A 21185-nucleotide genomic window follows, 5' to 3' on the forward strand; every position below is an offset into this window, starting at 1 on the left:
ATCACGTGGGTCTCCCTCTGTTTTGGAATATCCCCATGCACTACCTAGGTCATTTCTGCAGTCGTTGCGAAAAGATAGCATGGATTTGTCACACACTAGACAAAACCAAACAATTCCAAGAAGAAAAAGTGGCAATCGGCATATTATATACAAGTCTCCAGGCTCATCCTTGTCACATATAGAAAAGGCGACCTTGTTGATAGCAATTGCAACATTGAAAGAACTCCAGAAATCATGAAGACTTTTTCGCCTTGGTGATCTGCCGAGAACCCCCAACTTCACTGAATACCAACTCATCGCGCTCCCACATCAATTCGACAGCAGCACCAGTTGGTCCGGTCAGAGCAGTCAACACACCAACCTTAAGTAAAAGACTAGGCCATGACACGGTGTTCAGAATCTGTCTGTGGGCAACCACGTACAGGGACAGAGCCCAGATCAGAACACCAGCAGATCCAATCAGATAATCCCAGCGAAGGAAGGCGTGGACACCCTGAGCCACGGTTTCGACCTCCAAGCCAGACCAGGGAAGCGGGATCTCAAAGACCTTCGCTGGATGCAGGGATTCAACAAATTGAGCCTGGAAGAGGCCCGGAACCACGACAGTGGCTATAGACAAGACCCAAGAAACCAGATGGGAAACACTTGCGTTCAGGAATGCGAACGCGTAAACCCAGCGCAGACCGGACATGGATGCACGGTGGTTATTTGAGAAGAAAGGCGACAGGACATAGTAAGCAACAGTGCTCAGGATAGAGACGTAAGCAGGCCACGGCTGCCAGATAGCGATTGCGATCTGCTTCCAGTCAACAGAGATGACTCCCGGGGCGGGAAGTATCATGGCATGGCTCGGCACCATGAATCCGACGACGAAAATAAACGGTAGCGAGGCGAGGACAGCCCGAGGGATGCGGATATTATCCGGATGAGGGCGACGCGCTGTGACGGAGGATCCAAGCTGGAGACCCAGGAAGAGAGGGGTCGCGAATGCGAAAGTAAGCACTTGAGCTGTAAGACCGAAAAGCATGGGGCTATGGAGCTGTGTCAGTTGTCTGGAATGAGGGATGAAATTTCTAATTTGCAGAAGGACCACCTACTAAGCAGCCACGGTGCCTGCATTTCCCTTGCGCCATGACTCAAGTACTACCAGAATCCAAGCCGCGCCAAATGTTCCGGAAAATCCGATGCTGTGGAGGAGTAGTCCGGGGCTTTGGCCATCCAGTGTCGGGTAGAAGAACACCGTCAAGAGAGTCAGGATACGATCAATGGGCTCGACTCCCGTATAGAAGGTGCGCAAGGGCTCGTCGAGCCCAGGAAGTCGGCCAGACTCAATAGTCTTATGGCCTAGAGCATCGAGGCCATTGACCTTGGCGAAATAGAAGATGGCGTAGAAGACAAATGCGCTCAACGAAAAGAGGACGTACTTCATGGTAACGATGGTGCCCGGCGGCGCGATATACCAATTGGAGAGATAAGCTAGCGTTCGAGGCTGGGGGTGGCCCGGGGTTGTTTATAGCATGGAAATCCGATCGGATCTCAATGTCACACAGGGATCATATGGTGGAGCATGGGCGCAGGCCGAGGCTGACATCCTCACAGCGGAGCTCGTTGAACTTCTCCAGACTTTCGTGCGGGACCAATCGCAGCCGAGCGATGATCCTTGACTTTTTCACATGAGCACTGGCTCCTCCGGGCCGTCCTGCATACCTAGATAGGCTAGAAGTCTCCACTTCCGTCAAGTCGCACAGTGCGCACTTTAGGTCTTCGATCATCACCTTGTGATATTGACGGACTTGGAAAAGACCTATTGCAGTGGTTGTAATACAGAACAGGGCTCCATAACATCCATGGATATCTCACAAATTTCACGGCCTGGGACGCCAATCATTTTTACCATTCTAGTGGGCTTCCAAGCTCAATTAAGGGAGGCCATCCACTGCCCATTATCATAAGTTCAACTTGAAGTCCCTTGAATCCCCAATCCTACATAAGAATGAAGAACTTGATTCAATTTCTCTATTCCATAAAAAAATACACATGTTCTACCTTCAACCAAAATAAAACCAATGTTATCCACAGTTTCCAGATTAGTGAAGTCTGCGGGTCGCCGACATCCTTCAACGACTGCGCTCTTGAGTTGGGAATACATCAAATAACTTGGTCCTTGAAAATCCAGTTTATGGTCATTATCTAGCCGCCCAATACCTAGGTATTGAATATCTAGGTTCTACTAGTCGAGTAAAGTTTCCTATTTTAAAAAAAAAATTCTCAGGGAGCTCATGGATAATTCGAAATACTACGAATATTCAAGTTCAAGTTCAAGCTGGAAACCTTCAAATCGAAATTTGGCTCGCAACCTCGGAATAACTAGGTAAGTGTATTCTATCTGGATCCGGTCGCCTCGACCCCCGAGGTCCCAGTCGAACATCTCGACATCTCGTTCAATTTGGATTCAACTTTGGTTGATGTTGAAGTTCGACTCGAACTTGAACTTGAATGAGGCAGAGAAGTTCCAAGATCTGGAGTAGTCCTGGAGGCCTGTCAAGCAAATTTCAACGGCCGCCTCCAAGGATGTACCTAGGTACATATCCGGCCAGAGTGCCTTGTATACTACTAGTAATTACCTTCTAACTAACTAGTAGGTAGGTAGGTAGGTAGTGGCAATAGGCGATGGTACGAATAGTAGAACCCCATGGCATGAGAAACCGTAGAAGCTACTAGTGAGTTTAATATGAGCTGGATAGGGACTCTGCTAGGTACTAGAACTTAAATTTCAGTCACAACGACCTACCTGCAATATCTTCCTTTGAACGGACGGGTACATCCCCGATGGGGTCTTGCAGTAGCCAGAACCCAAATCTTACAGATTAAATTTACGACGGGTTCCCGCAGACAGATTCGTGGGTATTGACAGAATCGTATCAAATCCAGGCGATAACTCATAAGAACAGATCGCGCGAAGCGGCACAGAGACATTGGGGTCAAATGGCATCCGCCCGTGTCACATCCTGGGTGCTGTTCCTGACAACTTCACGGAAGCTGTGTTACCTGAATAAGTTATGCGACCGTATAGAAGCGACCGGATAAGCCGTTAGAGTTCCCCGGCGATGGTAGCTGCATAGGAAGATCTTGTGTCACTCTGTGACGCTCATTCCAACGCATACTAGTATATTTGGGAATCTATTTCCCTGGTAGTTCATGATAGGGCAACGAGCATCAGCGTTGCCGAGATTCGCCTTCCTGGCCTTAATTGTGAGCAAGCCGTGGTCCAAAATTTCAGGATAATCCAGACATTTATTCAAGGATTATATAAACATGTAAACATCATGTGGCATCGTCAACCACATCGTGTGGGCCCTGGGGATGACGTATCCACCTCAGCTCATGTCAGACCGGCGAGACCCGAGTGAATAGGGAAAAGTGAGAGAGGGTCAAAACGGCTGACATGAGGGTGATTCTATAGGGCCGACTCTTCAAGAAGACCGATGTACTAAATTGCAGATATCGCAGATCTGCCGATGGTGTGGTGCCATCTCTGCTTGAAAGGGGTGGCTGCATCACAAGTGTTTCAGAGCCTAAAGAATAGCAAGTTGGGCTCACTATGGATATCTACCATAGCGAGTCAAGCAGTGAAACAGTGAAGCAGTGTATGCCCAAACGAGTGGGGGTTAATAAAGTGCAAACGCACTCAGTCACTCGCAGCAAGGGGGGGTTTGGGTTTATCAAGTAACGTGGGCGGTGAAATGCTCCAGGCGAAATTCTGCATTTGTTTTTTCCCCCACCCTTCACCTCGTGTCATCTTGAATGTTTCACTCTTCTCTACTTTCGCTTTTCTTCTTTTCTCCTTACCTTTGCTCTTCTCCATTTAACCCATCTCCATCATCTTCATCCCTCATATGAGAGATTTTTTCGTTGTTCTTCATTTCTTGGGGGCATATGCCTTCCCACCATCTTCGCCATGCTGCTGAGGGATTCTGATATAGATTCCCTAAATAACCAACTTGCAACTCTCTCGAATGAGAACCAGTCTCACCATAACAAGTTGCAGCTCGTCCTAGAGCAATTCCGTAATGTTCTCGAGGACTACAGTTCCCTGAAAAGTGACTACGAAGAAGTCAAGGAAGGTCGTGAAAAATACAAGAAGCAGGCCCGTGGTCAGGTATGCTACTAATGTTTATGGATGCCTAACAAGGCCGAGTCTTGAATTCGGGAGCTAATGGATTTCTAGGAGCGCAATCCTTTCGTTCTGGTTCTTGTGGACGGTGATGGCTACCTGGTACGTAATAATGCCATTACTCGCTTTCTCCTCCTTTGGCCTTTTTTTTTCTTCTCTCCTCTTTTTTTTTGTGAATTGATTGCCTTTTCTTCGCCGCTCATTCTTCTAACAAATTGCAGTTCAAGGAACATTTTATTAAAGCTGGCAGTGATGGCGGCATCAACGCTGCACGAGAATTGAGCGATTCCGTTAGAGAATTGATGCACTCTACTATGGGAGCTGAGGCCGACCGGTGCCGTATTATGGTCCGTGTATACGCGAATATCCTGGGCCTGTCCAAAGTCTTGGCACGAAATGGCATGGTCGGACACGAAGCTCGATCTCTGTCGCCATTTTCATCTGCCTTCAATCGTGCCCAGGATCTTTTCGACTTTGTTGATGCCGCAGAGAAGAAGGAAGGAAGCGATTTTAAAATCAGAGGTACCGTGGACTGACAAAGATACCCCCTTTCCGTGTATCAATGCATTGGTATTGACCTCATTCTGTCCAGAGATGTTCCGGTTGTATGCCGATATGAACCAATGCCGACATATCTATTTTGCAGGTTGCCATGACACTGGATATGGTTCTCTTCTGACTCCCTATAAGGGCAAAAGTGACCGTATTACCCTCATCAAGGCAGCTGGATTTCACCGGGAATTCGAAGAGTTAGGTCTTCCCGTTAAGGAAATGCCTTCGGTGTTCATGTCTACTTCCCTTACTCCTACCGGCAAACCGGTCCCTGTGGCTTATACGAAGCTGGCCCATTCCCCTACAAATGGCAGCAACGGTTCAAACGGATTTAATGGCATCCATGGTACAAATGGGGCGGGGCCCACGAAACCTCTCTGCAAGCACTTCCAAAAGGTACTATTCCCCGCTATTCGTGGTCAATATTGATTTAGTGCCAGCTCAGAATTGACACGTCGACAGGGAATCTGCAAGTTTGGGAGTGGCTGCATCAAAGCACACGTCATGCCCAATCAGAATCTGTCTCGGCCCGGAGATGAATCACCTAAGCAACTTTGGTCAACACCACACATCGTGGGACGATCCCAAGAGTTTCTCTTTACCCACTTACCGCCTCAGAATCTCAAATCGACGGAATACATCCCCATCAATAAAGATGGCGACCGTCTAGATACCTACTGCCCCCAGCCTACCTCCGAAGCCCTCGATCAATATCACCGTCGGGCGAAAATCGCCAAGGTTTGTAACAGCTATCATTTGTCAGGAGAATGTGGGGATATGAATTGTCAATATGACCACAGCGATGTCTCCGAGACCGTTGTTGAAGTCCTCCGCTACGTTGTCCAGCAACACCCCTGCACAAAGGGAGGCAACTGTCGCTCAATCAAGTGCTTCTTGGGGCACCTATGCCAGAAGCCTAACTGCAAGGCTGTCAAGAGTTGGCAGTGTCGCTTTAACCACAAAGGACATACCTTGGATCTTGAAGTCGCCCGCTGGGTTGATCCCATCGAAACCATAGATGGAGACCGATACTCGTCCAGTGGCGAATCTATCGCAAGTCAAACTTCCCCGAGCACCGTCTATTTCGGCTAGGGTGCTCGGGCATAACTCAACATCATGCGATGGTTTACTGTTAAACTACGCCTGCAAAGTTGACTAAAGGTCGATCCTCCTCGCGAGGTCAGACCACCAGGAAGAAACGTGATTTACAGAGTCGGAATCCAGTGATCGTCAGAAAGTGTGCTCTTGCTCAATATTTTGATCAAGTAAGAAAAAAGAAAAAGGGTTGGATTTCCTGCGGATACTGTCCTGCAGGAAATGCCTAAATCAAAAACGAAGGTTGGTATGACCACATTTCGGGTAACCAGATATCTAATCCGCTTAATGCCCAAAACATTTTACCTCCACTGCCTCTTCTGAGCAGTGCCACGGTAATACGTATGACCTCGGGATAATTGACGAAGATATTAATGAAATGGAGCTGAATACACGCGACGCTTTTCCTGCTTGGCAATCTTTTCCGTCTCTTCATAAGTGCTCCGGCAACTCACGTTCATTCATGCCTAGTGTACCGCCAATATCATAACTAAGTTTTCTAGAACCATTCGACTCGTAGTTTTGTTTTGGTAATTTCAACTACGTATATCCGCTCGAAATCTAATGCATGCTTTTGCCGACAATGAGAATGTCGGTCGTCATAAGTATTAGGGACTCCGGGACCCCGCAAGACGGTGGATTCTTGGAATTGCCTAGGCCCAGAGAACCTTGGAACGTATACCTAGGAAATTCTTTGTTTGACCATATTTAACTTTCATCATATGCATCATTGTAAACAACCCATACCGATTTCATTTTTTGATACCGCAAATGCTTTTGCATATCTGCCGCATAGCAATGAATATTCAACCATCATTAAACATCGGAAAATAATGCACATGCTGCAGACTAATAAGATTCTAAGGTTTAAATTAAATTCGATTAAAGTCTGATTTTTTTTGGGTGTAACGATCTCGCTCAATGGCGGGGTTCCTTCCAAGGTTGAATGTGACGACGGAATCCAGCCTGCATCGGCCACAAAAAGGGCCTGGGAGAACTTGGATAGGCATGATGCATTTAGTCTCAATCATTCTGGACCAGAGGTCTGAATTTCCCTTTTACCTTCATCTCTTCCTTGTCGTTGACAGATCCAATTGTCTGCAAGTGTTGACTACTAATATTATTCGGATACATCATATAATGCTGGCCACAAAAGGTCCGACTCGTTCAACAAATCGAATAAGAGCCTGTGTCATCTTTCAAGTAGACAAACATTTGCCAGCGCATTGAAGTCAGCACCTGGCATGCGGCCAATGAATAATCCACACTTCATTTGAGCCCAAAACAGGCACCTGGCACTACATCGTGGCTTACCCGACGATGAGTGCAGTCATTGACCCCGTTCTTGATGACGAACCGGCCATTTTGACAATACTTCGTTGCTTAGCCGGCTCTGTACTTTGATCAATCCGCGAAAATTGTTACACTTCCACCTGAATCTTGTAAAAGCATGTGTGCGGCGATCATCTTATCGCTTCTTATTTACATACAACGTGCAGTCTGGAAAAATGACCAATCCTACGTCTCAATATCAATGTGTGAAACGTCTAGTTTCATGAAGAGGGTTTTATCCAGCCCGTGCAATGATTCAGCAGAAGAGTTGCAGGATGCGTTTGGACCTTTATTCGGCTTAGATGGGAAATTCCAGATCGGGAATCCGACAGCGACCGCGCTATACCTGTACGAAAGCACGCCCGATCAGACGGGCTAACTAATTGTAAAGAATATATTTACTCGAGATAGTATTCTAAATCCGGATTTAGGTGGTGGGCGCTGTGACTTCCCTGGCGGGGATTCTCAACTTGAAGTCCTTCAAGTTCTCGAATGCTCTCTCCTCTTCTCGATATGCGACTGTACACTGGAATTGACTACCCTCCAGCAGATAAGACTGCAGTCTGTGACCTATAGCATGGGTGACGGTCCGTGAACAGGATAAAGAGAACAAACACGTCAAGAACTGTGCTTCGGCAGATGATTTCGTTTGCTAGAGGACCGAGCGTAATGATGCCTCACCGACTCCTCAATCGCACAAGCAAGCGATGCAGGTTAATTTGCCCAGTGGCAAGATGCCTGCGATATCGCAGGATGGGGAGGAGTTGCTTCGCGAGTTATTGCTTCGCGAGTTATTGCTTCCAAGGTTCTGAGTCGTTGCTCAGTATCCTGTCATGGTGCCCCAGGGAATATTAACCGGGGTGATACACCGCTCTTTTGTGAGATAATGAGAACATGAAGCTTCGAAGCTTGTTATTTTGTACAACTATATCAATCTGACTAAATGAAAGAGTTAAATCCCCGACCGAGGCGAAAAAACTGCATCGTTCAAGACCAGTGTTCATTTTTTTGCATCGTGTTGGATTTTGCAATACGCCTCTTGGACCTCCTCGCGGCAGCCCATGAGTCCAAGCCATTTGGTGATCAAGGGATATTTATCCAAAGAGAGCCCGGCGAACTTGTACAGTCGAACCCACGGTTCGAAATGATAATCAACTGCTGTCACTCTAGTCGGGAGGATGCTTGTTCCGCTCGACTTCTTCAACTGTTCCTCCACAACGTCATAGCACCGGTATGTCTGAGCAACGTATCTCTGGAGCGCATCATCATTTTTCTGCGAGTGAAAGTGTCTGCAAGAATTAGTGATTATCTGCATACCTGGTCGGGGTTAGGTGCAGGACTTACCTGAACCAATTCACCTGTCCAGTCATCGGACCAAGAGTTGAAAGTAGAAAATATTCCCATTTCTCAAAATCAACAAGGTCTTGCGCCGATCCCCCGGACGGTCCAATCTGATTGCCGAGGTCGTATACTCGCCGAATATAATTCATGCATGCCCCAGATTCCCATGCCACAACTCCTGTATTCGGATCCTCGAGGGCTGGAACACGTCCGTTTTCGTTGATCTTGAGAAAGTTCGTACCCTTCAGTCCTTTTTCCGGGTCGTCGCCCATATCCCAGAGTTTCACAGTAAACGGCACATGAAGTGCTTCCAAGGCGATCGCAATCTTGACTGGATTGGGACCAGTAGCATGCGCATGCAAGAGGAGTGGCTTAATATGAGCTTCCATTTTGTGGACACTTTTGATAGTAGTGGTCGATATTGTCAAAGGTTAAAGACGAGAAAAGGCGGGGGCGCGATATAATGCGGAGATGATCGAAATGTGATGTCATCAAGCTGCCTGTCGGGACTCGATTTAAAGTTGCATATTCATGAGTTAACTCGTATGGCGAATGACCGTACTATGCGACCTCAAATACCAACTCAAAACTCAATCCGTGACTATACAAGTCATGAATTTTGATTTTTATTCCGTCTTGTCATTTGAAGTTATAACTGCCTGCTATGCAGTATAACAGTGAGTCTGAAGCTCTCCGATCTTTGAAACCTAAAGTGATTACTTACTAGGGCTGGCTAGGAAGCCCATTGGCTAGTTGAGCGGGTGGTTTTGCATGTAAAGTAAATCAGTCAAGGATCCATGGATGCAGGGTACAGTTATTACCTACATGTTCGCATAGAGTAGCCATTGCAGTTCACAAAGAATACCTACTATGTCACCTGGGCAGTGTATGCTGTATTGTGCATTCAAGTTGGGCTATGCAATTATATTTAGTAATGGATGTGACCGAGTATGATCGTCCTACACTGGCATCTGTACCGATGGCTAAATAGCCCTGGAGCTGGGCTCATTTACTCGGACCTATGTCTTGGCAACCACTCTTGCTATTCGAAGAGGCCGCGATTTTTAGTGATGGCTACACACAAGCGTGCTACATGAAAATGTGGAGAAGTGGGTTTTGCCGATCATGCCACTCCCGAAATCTTCCCTCAATCAGATTTACTCGATTGATTCATCTCCTCTTCCAATACCCCGCAAGCCCGCAGGGTAATTCATGAAGATGCGGGGGTTAGAATAATTTATGTTTAAAAAAAGTCCGGCTATGAATGAATGCTGGCAATGAAATTTTGAAATAAGTCCGAGTCCTTATTTCTTCCAGCAAGATGCTACTTTTTAAGTATTTACAAAGAGTCGCCATATGGCTTCTCGGACTGCAATTACAGGCTGCCTTTCTAGCCGCTGATGCAAAGCTCATCAAAACAGGAAATGGCTTACAAGATTTAGTAAGTGAAAATCCACCTGGTTTATGAGGTGATTGTACCAACGCTGGCAGGTCACTTGGGACAAGCATTCAGTATTTGTTCGAGGCGAGCGAATCATGATTTTCTCCGGTGAATTTCACCCTTTCCGACTTCCAGTTCCAGGTCTCTGGCTCGATGTGCTTCAGAAGATTAAAAGCATGGGCTTCAATGGAGTGTCTTTTTACGTTGACTGGAGTCTGGTGGAAGGTAATCCGGGACAGGTTGTCATCGACGGCATATGGAATCTTGAAAAATTCTTCGATGCTGCGACTGAAGCTGGAATATATCTTATCGCGAGGCCTGGACCGTACATCAATGCGGAGACGACAGCAGGTGGTATTCCAGGGTGGGTCTTGCGTATCAACGCGACAATCCGCTCCGACGACCCTGAATATCTTAAAACAACGGAAAAGTATATGTCAACAATGGGCCGCATTATCGAGAAGGCACAAATTACTCACGGGGGGCCCTGTGATCATGGTCCAGCCAGAAAACGAGTACGCAACATGGCCGGATGTTCCCGAAGAAGAATTTCCGACCCAAATGAACCGGGAGTACATGGATTATGTTGAAAAGCAACTGTTAGATGCTGGTATAACGGTGCCCCTCATCGTTAATGACAACAAGGCTTTAGGCTACTGGGCTCCGGAGTCCGGCCTTGGAGAGACAGATATTTACGGAATTGATTCGTACCCTTTGCGTTACGACTGTGAGTAAGCCGATTTCGCTATGTGCTTATATCATATTGGCTGACAATAAATGATAAAAGGTGGTAATCCAACATTCTGGCCTACCTATAGATTCCCTTATGACTGGCAAGTTCTTCACGAAAAGTACAGCCCAAACACCCCATTTTCCATCGTCGAGTTTCAAGGAGGCTCGGGCGGAGGATGGTAAGTCAACCTTATCCCATTTCGGGTCAAGGCAATTGTTGATATGAGGCAGGGGAGGGGTCATCGAGGATAAATGCGCTGAACTCGTCAACGAAGAGGCTGTCCGAGTCGTTTACAAGAATAATTATGGATTTGGGGTTAAGATATTTAACATTTATATGGTTAGTCATTTTTGGCTATTTTATAGGTTGGGATTATGCTGATGCGTTTGGTAGACCTTTGGGGGTACAAATTGGGGAAATCTTGGCTACCAGGGAGGTTATACCTCATATGATTATGGGGCAGCCATCACCGAAACCAGGGGCGTCTCGCGTGAAAAGTATAGCGAGCAAAAATTAGAAGCAAACTTTTTGAAGGTTTCACCAGCATACCTGACAGCAACTCCGGGATTAGGAATCAATGGTTCCTACGGGGCTCCAGCTTCTATCGCTGTAACCCCACTCTATGGAAACGACACACGAACAAACTTTTACCTAGTGAGGCATGCCAATTTCAGCTCTACAAGCAACACTGAATATACTCTTCATCTACCAACTAGTATCGGAAACCTCAGCATACCACAGATCGGTGGTCATCTCAGTCTTAACGGGCGAGATTCCAAGTTCCACGTTACAGATTATAGTCTTGACGGCATTAATTTGATATACTCCACAGCTGAGATCTTCACATGGGCACGCGGGGCTGGTTCGGCACGTTTACTAATTCTTTACGGCGGAGCAGGCGAATTGCATGAGTTTGCGTTGTCTCGTCACCTTGGAAATCCGACTGTTATTGAGGGTTCCGACGTCACAATCACTCCGAAAGGCCAAGCATGGGTGTTACAGTGGCAGGTCAAGCGAGAACGCCGCATAATCCGCATTTCTGATCTCGAGATTTACCTTCTTTGGCGAAACGAGGCTTATTCATACTGGCCACTGGAGTTGCCTGCCAAAGCACCCATCGGCAATTTTTCTTCACCGACTAAGGATATGGTCATCGTGAAAGGCGGGCAGCTTGTTCGCTCGATTTGGATCGAAGATCATGCGATTCGCGTTACGGGTGATATTAATGCTACAACAGAAATTGAGGTGATTTCTGCACCGGTTCGTAACTTGAAAGCGATTATTTTCAATCAAGATCAATTGAGTGTTTCACGCACAAAGTCGGGGAAATTAATAGGAACGGTGGAGTACGACCCTCCTGAAATCACAATACCAAGTCTAGCCATCTTGGACTGGAGGTACCTTGATTCTTTACCTGAAATCAAAGCAGCCTACGATGATACAAATTGGACAAGCTGTTCGAAGAGGACTACAAACAATCCCAGAGATCTGGACACGCCAATGAATCTGTATTCTATGGATTATGGGTTCCACGCTGGCTCGTTAATTTATCGTGGTCATTTCATAGCAAATGGAATGGAGTCACTGGTTTCCTTAAACGTGTCAGGTGGAACTGGCTTTGGTCATTCCATCTGGCTAAATCAAACTTTCCTTGGATCCTGGACTGGAAGTGGCTCAAATACCACCGCGATTCAAAATTTACGGTTTCCCAAGGATTTATTTGCAGGAGAGTCTTATGTTCTTACAGTTTTGATTGACGACATGGGCCAAGATGAGGAGGCCCCAGGTACCGATGCGATCAAATTTCCGCATGGTATCCTCAACTACCAGCTGCTAAACCATAGCAAAAGTGACATTTCGTGGAAAATGACGGGAAATCTTGGCGGCGAGCAGTATCATGATCTCGCGAGAGGACCTTTAAACGAAGGCGCTATGTACGCCGAGAGGCAAGGTTATCACAATCCAAAGCCACCAGTCTCGAAATGGACTTCAGCTAGCCCGATGAAGGACGGGATGACAAGAGCTGGTGTTGGCTTTTTCACTACATCTTTCAGTCTGGATATCCCCGAAGGATGGGACGTTCCGATGAGTTTTGTGTTCAATGGGTCTGCAGCGGAATCACCCGAATCCGGAAAATTTGGATCAAATTACCGATGCCAGCTTTTTGTAAACGGGTATCAGTTTGGCAAATATAGTAAGTGTCACACCTGAATTCTGCCAAGGGTACCGGGGCTAATAGTTTTCTCAGTCAACAATCTCGGACCTCAGGTATCCTTTCCAGTCCCAGAAGGAATTTTGAATCACAATGGGTTGAACTACATTGCATTAACTCTCTGGGCACAAGACGAGCAAGGTGCCCAGCTTGCCAATCTCGAATTGACCCCCACGGCTGTAACCCGCTCGGGTTACACAAAGCCGGATCCCGCGCCGCAACCTTCGTGGGTGTGGCGCGAGGGGGCATACTAGGTGATGCAGTAATAGTCCATTAGTTGGTGAAGAGGAACCTATTCACGGATGATGTGATTCCGAGCAGTTCATGTTTTTACATAGGGCTGATTGCTTTGTGTCATAGGCGGGCAAGAAACCAAATATGATAATTTCCATTTTCATTATCATGATCATTAAATTGCCGCCGCGGCGACTAGTGCGTCAAAGGCTGAGCTATGTGTAGAGGCATCTATTTTTCCGGAGGAAGGAGGACCAGCCCAGTTCACACCGAATTGGCCCTGTTCGTTCCGATCGTTTGCCCAGATGCTGTTCGCAGAATTTTGTATAACCTTTTTGTAGATCTCATTTGGTGACGCTCGATGCAGCATTTGTAGGTTGCGCATGAATATTCCCTTGAACTGAGTTGCATCTGGTTCACAATCGGTGGTCTCGCACCAATCGTGAATAACGTAGTTCGAATCAGCGAGTGTATCGATTCCAGCTCTTGCAATAACATTTGCAGATTCTAGGTAGACGTCTTTCGGGGCTGCTTTATTCAACTCGACAAGTCCACCAAGGACAACCCCCTGATTATAGGACCATCTGTTCAACTGTTAGCGGGTCTGTTGTTCAGAACATTTTTGGGGGACTGGGATCTGTACACTGTAGCACCGTTGTTTTGGCAGTTGTCCAATAATCCATCATTGATTGTGTTGTTTTGACCAATGAATCCTTGAGCGGTGAACCAGTCCCATTCTTTGATCGCCCAACTCACATAATCCTTCTTTCTTGATGGAACACGATTAGCTAGGTGCGCTGCCACTGAGAGAAACAATTCATTCGTAATCGCATTGATGTATCCGTCCGTGGGGTTCCATGGTATGCCGCCCCCGCCGCACCGAGTTCCCCAAGCCTTGGTCTATGTATTTGTTAGCATCTGGGCACGAGGATACTGTGTGTATGAATGGAATATGATACACACCAAAGCATCGAAGATACCTTCGGCCAGCGATAGATAGGCATTTTCCTCCGTAACATCGTATGCAGCAATCCATGCAAGGGCCCACCACGCGTCATCATCATAAGCAGAGTCTAGCCACTGTGAGGCATTCGCAGAGTTACCAGTTCTGGAATATACAGAACGTTTCGAGGTGGCCTTCACTTCGGGACCTGGTTTGGGGTTGGAGGATGGTGCCTTGTTGAGAGTGTTGTTGAAGACGTAGTTTGCGGTCCCCACCACTGATGGATCAATTAAAGCAAGATCTGCGATCGCAGTCATACAATTCGCGCCATTCCACCATCCGATGGTATTCCACATCCCAGTGCCATCGTTGTAAAAGTCTTGCAGCGTGCGCAAACCTTCTTCTGCTCGTTCAAGGGCGTCGTTGGCAAGAGTGCCGCCTAATAGAAGGAAAGGGATGAGTACCGGGGCAAAAAGACCACGAGAGAGCAACATGTTGCCAGGGTGTGCCAGCACGAAATGACCTACTCAGGGGTAGTTGTGAGCGAAGATACTTAGCTTAAGTATGATAGCTTCGACGCGAAATGCAGGTTCTTAGACACATAATTGAAATGGAGAATAAGTATGCATTCTTCTCTCCTGTCGACTTGATTGGTAAAAGAGCGCGCTGGAGGTAGGGCGGGTCCACTTGTCCATCCCCCTGATCTGCATGATCGACTTCATCACAGGGCGTCAGAATTATGCAGGTCTAGGTTGAACAGACACAGCCTCTAGATGATCAAGATGAATACGGAGAACCTCTGTGGAGCGCAGCGGATCGCTCGGACTGCAGTCGACTTGTAAACCGATGTGATCATATCAAGGGATAGCTGGGTGATTGTGTTGTAATCCCCACAGTGTTTAGGATCGGAACCCCTTGCCAGGCCTTGGCCCCTCCGGCTTGGCTTTCATGCATTGCTGCTCGGACCTAATAACATGGGCGATATGATCAAGCGCCGCTCGGGCTCATATTTCGAGACCTGCCGAAAGAAGTCTTTGAACCGGGCAAGCCATTTAACCAACAAGCCACCTGGGAATTGGGCCGTTGGATTGATTATTGTGTCTCGCTAGGCTGATTGGTCAATACCGCCCATTTTGTGCGCGACGTTTTACTTAGCCCCGAATGGATCTAATGGAATCGGAAGTTGTTGTGATTGGCCTTCCTTGGCCATCACTCCAAGGTGATTTTCATTCTACAATGCTTTCAAGCTAGGCATGCTAGACACATCTTGGTCGCCATGAGACACGCAGTGTTTCTCATGTTGGCCATGTGTCAATGCGCGTGTCATTTCCTGACGTCACGGAGAGGCCATCTGCAGAATGCTCCCCATTGGCGCTAAATGTCTCACGGTGTGCATCAAGCAGACCCAGCGGCTATTGTCTGAACTGGCACTTGCCTGTCAGATCTCCCTCGGCATCTAGGCGGTCTCATACTAGCTCTCGAAAGTTCCTTAGCCCAAAATAATGGCCGGCCCCTTGATCGCAATGTCAAGTACTGGTACTAACTAGTAGTAATTTGAACATGTTCATCGATAATATAACTACCTAGGTACTGCTGCTACCTAGCAGTAGATAGTAGTGACTCATATGTGCCTCCAAGTTGATATTTCCGAGTCGGCGTCTACACCTGTTGAAACTAGTAGTGAGTAGTAATAGCTAGTACTAATAGCTACTGCTGGTAGCTACTAATAACGCCCTGGAAATTTTTCACAGCACCTCCGTAATGATCCCAAGGTACCTGGGCAGACTACCGCTAGTATGAAAACCCCTCCAGGGCTTGAATAGACGAGGTTTCTTTTCAAGGTTTTTTCTAATTTAATTGAACTCAATTCATTAATCCGTGTCACTATTAATACGTTGGCATGTTCTAGTTTACATCCGAGTCACTGCACTTATATATTTAGGTATCCGCCACGACTTGGAAGCTTCCGGGGTGGAACTTGTTAGACGTGGCGATTCCAAACTCGAGGTCCACGCGCTATGGGCTCGGAATCAATTATCTCAAAAATTTCGAGAAGTCTTTCGATCAAGCGCGGCACATTCGGCCCGACTCAGAGACAGACCAGGCATCACTACCCACACCCTTGAAGGCATAGAAAAAGGAACTAGGGTCCCATTTCCGCTTCACGGAGAGCAAAGAGCTATAATTGTCACCAAAGAAGGTCTTTTTCCAGTTCGGTTGACGGAAATTGGCCTCGTTCTGGTAGCAGCCACTGTCTGGAGTGAGAGCCTCTAGCTGTGGGACATAATCATTCGTGATCTTGTACTGATCAGCAACCATTTGAGACCAGGGAGCGGTCTCGTTCCACATAGTTCCGATTTGCATGGTAATAGCAGCATTTCGCAGGGCTGGGAAAACAGCGTTGGAAACATTGCCAGGGTTTGAGACATCCATACCAACACCAACCGCAATAACACCGTTTTGGGTCAGATTGCGCAGTACATTACCCATGCCGGTGGGGTTATTCTCCAGAACATCACGAGGAATCAGACGACCACCATACTGGTATGAGGCGACAGCAAGATTTCCCCACGGCAAAGGCCCCATGTAATTGTTGTAGTGCTCATAGTAAGAATCAAACTGAGTGAAAGCAGCCTTGTACTTGATTCCAAGCTTGGTCAGCGTTTGGAGGAAGGGAGCAAGGATGGCTTTTGCCTCGGCCGAGGTTTGATTATACGCGGTAAGAGGGCTGATGATGAAGACACTGGCAGTCATCTGGTAGATGACGGTCACGCCTTGGTCGATCATCTTCGGGAGCTGGTGATGAAATTCGGACACAGCTTCGTAGAAGGTGTCCGTGGTGATGTTGGCTGCGGTGAATTGAACAGCACCGCCGGCAATGGGCGCATCGCTGTAAGCCTTCACGGTCATGGATAGAACGACGCCGTAGTTGCCGCCTCCACCACCGCTAAGAGCCCAGAACAAGTCGGAATTGTGAGACCGGGAAGCGGTTACAAGCTTTCCAGCCGCGGTAACAACCTCAAACTCAAGAGTCTGATCAGCACCGAGGCCAAATTCTGTGCTCAAAGCACTGTGACCACCTCCTTGGGTATAACCACCGGCCAATCCAACGGTTGGGCATTCACCAGTGACAATGACATGGCCTTTGGACTTGGCAGCCTCAAGAATTTGATAACCCATCACACCGGCACCGACCTTGAATGCAGCACCTTGGTAGGCAGAGTCAGACCACTGCTTGTATTCAATACCATCCAGGTAGTGGGTCCACACAGAGAGAGCACCGGCACCGGTCGAACGGCCAAGGTAACTAATTTAGATGAGCAATTAGTTATCCAGTGGAATAGATAGACCTAACAAACAAGGACACAAAAGGAAAGGAAATACTCACTCATGGCCAGTATTTTTGATGACAAAACGGATGTTGTTCTTGCGGGCAAAGTTCACCGCCGCGACGACATCTTTGCTAGAGGAAACATTGACGGCATAGCTAACAAAATTGCCCAGCAGACATGGCCGATTCGTTGCGGTAAAGGGATCACAGCTTTGGTTGGCGAAATACGTCTGCATCACAGAAGATGATGATTCGAGACTAAACCCCAAGGTTAGTATACCATAGCTCCTTGGCATGCGACATTGTACTTTGTGGAGGAAGCATCACTTACTGGGGCAACGGCTCAGTCCAGTTGGATCTCAACGCCGCACAGGCCACGGCATCATAGGTGGGTGCGTGGCAAGGGGTGCCAATGGGCACGGTCGCAACCAGACGACCCCCGACGGTATTGTTCAATGAAGACCATGCCGATGTGGTGGGCCAGCATTTATCTCCAGGCAAGCAGTGGCATTGAGATTCAGATGCAGCGAGTGCCGTTGAGGCAAGAGCCGCAACTGATGCTAGCCAAATCTTCATGGTGGGGATGAGGAGAAGAAGGGAGGAAGTGTGGTTAGGTTTTGCCGATCGACAGGTCGATTGCTATTATATGAGGGAAGCAGACATTCCTTGGGTTGAAAATGGCAACCCCCGTAAGAATTGATTGTCCACAAGCCTGTCGGAGATGTTCCCCAGTGCGTCTAAGTCGGCGCACTACTCCGTACTAACAGAACCAGTGGATAACTAATGTATGCATGGGATTGACCGGGAAAGAACCGAGCGATGGAATTACTCCGTACTCCGTACTCCCACATGGTTCGGCGATCACGTCCTTCCGGAGGCATTTAGTCTCGGTACTTGAGCCGTACATTAACCGATCAATCTGGTGGCAAATGGTTTTCTATCCCAACCAGCCCGCATGATATCGACGGAATTGGCAAGCTTCGAGAATCCTCCCAGGTAAAATGCTTGGTTTATGCTTGGTTGGTCTGGCAAAAACTCTTTAACCGGAAAGCCGCGGAGACCGTGCTGCTACCTTGTTGCGCAATTTAAGGCACACCCGAATATGGGCGATCAATTTGTCTCAGATCGGATAGCCCTAGCCCTATCAGGTTGATCCCGGTGGGGAATTCAATCGATCAGAGTTCACATGGGCCAGGGAACTTGATTATTCGGACAGCCACACAATCTAATAAGTCCGGAAACTCATTAACAGCACTGCTGATAATTGGTCTTTCCGGGGATTGTCTAGCTTTCAATCAGGGGCAACCATAGTTGGTTTTGCAGTTTCCTGGTCATGTTCGATTGCGGGTGAACCAGACCCGTTTGCCCTCCACCTGCCGAATTTCCTTCCCCGAACGCCAATTTTCAGCCACCAGACTTAAATTTTATTACAAAGTATAATCTCAAGCGCAAGGATATCGTTTTGATTTCTTTTTAAGGACACATATCCACGCCGTTTCAGCAATGTGCACCTAGGCATCATAACTAGGTCAACCCTGCCTCGAAATCGATATGACAGAGTCCACACCAAACCACGGCCCGGCTCTTGAACGAGGGCTATGGGTCGCGGTGATCATAGCGGCCTTGGTTGTAATTCTTAGGGTGTTTGCTAAGATTAAGATCAACCGCTTTCACTTCGATGATGTACTGATGATCATCGCATCGGTATGGACTTGACTCCTTTAATCTATGATTCTGCACATGATCTCCTAACGTCTTTGACTTTAGATTTTGGCGATCGTCTCGACCGTTTTTCTCACACTTTCCGTCAATCACGGCTTCGGCAAGCCCCTAGGGAACCCCTTTACCCATGACACTTCCCTCGTCTTGAAGTATATCGCCATACAAATTCCCATCGTTACCCTCAGTACAACCTTCGCTCGATCCTCATTTATCATATATCTTGTCGCAGTTCTGGGGACAAAGAAGGCATATAAGATTGCATTATGGGCTATCCTCGCTATCCAACTGGCTGGGAATATTGCGTCGGCAGTCTTGCCATTGAGCATCTGTAAGAACGTGAATATTCTGTGGAATCCAACCATCAAAACAACTTGCGGAGATACCAAAGCAGTCATCAACTTCGCGTACTTTTCCAACAGTGAGTTTACCTATAAAACTTCATCTCGGAAATTTCTAATATGATATTCTGTAGCTTTCAACTCGGCTGCCGATCTATTCCTGGCAGTATTCCCGACCGTTGTGTTCTGGAATCTCAACTTGAAATTGCGTATCAAGATCAGTTTGATTGGTCTTCTTAGCCTGGGCATTGTGTTAGTAGTCTTAATTCCTTTTTCAATATATCAATACTGACCTTTCAGCGCTATGGTGGCTTCCATAATCAAGACTACCAAGCTCAATACCTTGCCCAGCATCACGAACCTTGGCGCCGCTGGTGGAATTGAATTGATTCGTTGGGGTTACGTCGAAAACGCCATCATCATCATCACCTCGTCGATTCCATGTATCCGCCCCTTGATTATTTCGTCCGTACGAAAGCTATCCAGTGTCACTCGGTCATATGAGCTCAGTGGTCCTTTCAGCAACCGTCGAACAAACCCAAACGATGGTACTCAAACGCGCAAGACGCGTAGCAAATTCAGCAAACCTCACGACTTGGAGTATGGCAGCATAGATCACATTCTTGACAGAGAAAACAGTGCTACAGTGGGTGGTGACAATACTAGCTTTCCTCGCGATATGAACCCGGGGATCACGAAGCAGGTTGACATTGAAGTCGTTTCCGATGATAACACATCGCGATCAGACTCTACTACACAACATCATGTCACTCACGGAATTTGAACATTTTGAATATGTATATACTAGAGATATGTCCTTACGGCTTTAAGCGAACTTGAATTTCACGAATTTCCCTTTACTTCAACTTTTTGTCATGAAAATTAGTACATTACCTCTCAATGAATGCAATTTTAATGCCAGGAGTGGATCGACCGCTTCTTTTCTCGATTTTAAAACAAGGTCCATTGGAGGAAGGGGTCAAGTTAAAAGCAAAAGAAAGCTGACGTCCACAATATTTGTTCCCATACAAAGCCGCATGGAATTTACATTAGTTTGTAGCAAACTAGTTGGAGAGGGGTGAAATGGAATGGAGTTACGCTCAAGGCTACCAAAACTTAGTACACTTTCTAGTCCCTCTGATTAACCTTGGATAGAGAGCATCTCTCTGTTTCATGCTCTCTCTATTTCGCGACAAGGAGATCTTCTGATAACACTGGATAGAAAGGGTATTCTCCCTGCTAACGCTAACTTGGAATCAATCTTTCAAGATACTTGGCATGTGCACAGAATAAGTTCCGTGCTTGAAGTGGGTCAACATCTCCACATCAAGAAGCCGATCTCTGTGCAAATGAGAAACTGTTTCCTTATGGTAGTAAGCTATATTACTAGTATCTACTAATAGCGCTTGCAAGCGCCCTACAATACTCGCAAGGCCAATATCCATGGATCAATCATCTCTAAGCTAGCAAGCTCTATTACTAGTAGTTACTAATAGTGCTTACGAGCACCCTGCGACGCTCTCGAGGCCAGGGCTCAATTACTATATAATCTAACCTTGGAACTTGAATTTTTTCGCCCTTGTTTTATATTTACAAGGTGATGCTCGACAACTCGACAATATGTTGTACTCAGACACCTTCACGTGTGATGCCTATATGCGTCGGGTAGCACGCCAGGTCAGGGTCTGTTTGAGGAAGAAAGAAGTGACTTTCAAGTGGCTCAGGAACCCCCTTGCG

The 21185-nt window shown here is 47.1% G+C and overlaps 7 protein-coding genes across 7 annotated transcripts; 3 read left to right on the forward strand and 4 right to left on the reverse strand.

The window, feature by feature from the left end:
* Positions 1–232: 232 nt before the first annotated feature.
* Positions 233–1429, reverse strand: N7533_009785 (uncharacterized protein; the record flags this gene model as incomplete). Its single annotated transcript, XM_057106435.1, has 2 exons — positions 233–1031; positions 1098–1429. 2 exons carry the CDS (start codon positions 1427–1429, stop codon positions 233–235), a joined length of 1131 nt encoding a protein of 376 aa, XP_056957884.1.
* A 2529-nt stretch (positions 1430–3958) lies between these two features.
* On the forward strand, positions 3959–5818 carry N7533_009786 (Zinc finger CCCH-type; the record flags this gene model as incomplete). The annotated part of the gene is made up of 5 exons (XM_057106436.1): positions 3959–4159; positions 4229–4276; positions 4396–4696; positions 4767–5122; positions 5189–5818. 5 exons carry the CDS (start codon positions 3959–3961, stop codon positions 5816–5818), a joined length of 1536 nt encoding a protein of 511 aa, XP_056957885.1.
* Positions 5819–8153: 2335 nt separating this feature from the next.
* Positions 8154–8883, reverse strand: N7533_009787 (glutathione S-transferase family protein; the record flags this gene model as incomplete). The annotated part of the gene is made up of 2 exons (XM_057106437.1): positions 8154–8442; positions 8498–8883. 2 exons carry the CDS (start codon positions 8881–8883, stop codon positions 8154–8156), a joined length of 675 nt encoding a protein of 224 aa, XP_056957886.1.
* A 992-nt stretch (positions 8884–9875) lies between these two features.
* Positions 9876–13134, forward strand: N7533_009788 (glycoside hydrolase family 35 protein; the record flags this gene model as incomplete). The annotated part of the gene is made up of 7 exons (XM_057106438.1): positions 9876–9935; positions 9986–10299; positions 10367–10662; positions 10723–10846; positions 10899–11007; positions 11062–12862; positions 12917–13134. Coding segments are annotated over 7 exons (2922 nt in total), but the record flags the coding sequence as incomplete, so codon positions are not given.
* A 155-nt stretch (positions 13135–13289) lies between these two features.
* Positions 13290–14551, reverse strand: N7533_009789 (putative glycosyl hydrolase; the record flags this gene model as incomplete). The annotated part of the gene is made up of 3 exons (XM_057106439.1): positions 13290–13698; positions 13758–14014; positions 14078–14551. The coding sequence occupies 3 exons, from the start codon at positions 14549–14551 to the stop codon at positions 13290–13292; spliced, it is 1140 nt and encodes a 379-aa protein (XP_056957888.1).
* Positions 14552–16121: 1570 nt separating this feature from the next.
* N7533_009790 (putative isoamyl alcohol oxidase) lies at positions 16122–17964 on the reverse strand (the record flags this gene model as incomplete). Its single annotated transcript, XM_057106440.1, has 3 exons — positions 16122–17364; positions 17446–17646; positions 17720–17964. The coding sequence occupies 3 exons, from the start codon at positions 17962–17964 to the stop codon at positions 16122–16124; spliced, it is 1689 nt and encodes a 562-aa protein (XP_056957889.1).
* A 975-nt stretch (positions 17965–18939) lies between these two features.
* Positions 18940–20232, forward strand: N7533_009791 (uncharacterized protein; the record flags this gene model as incomplete). The annotated part of the gene is made up of 4 exons (XM_057106441.1): positions 18940–19092; positions 19156–19528; positions 19583–19700; positions 19749–20232. 4 exons carry the CDS (start codon positions 18940–18942, stop codon positions 20230–20232), a joined length of 1128 nt encoding a protein of 375 aa, XP_056957890.1.
* Positions 20233–21185: the final 953 nt, after the last annotated feature.

Source organism: Penicillium manginii, assembly GCF_028828005.1.
Source record: "Penicillium manginii strain IBT 31320 chromosome Unknown utg000006l:1.0-4164085.0:1.0-4166146.0, whole genome shotgun sequence".
NCBI lineage: Eukaryota > Fungi > Ascomycota > Eurotiomycetes > Eurotiales > Aspergillaceae > Penicillium > Penicillium manginii.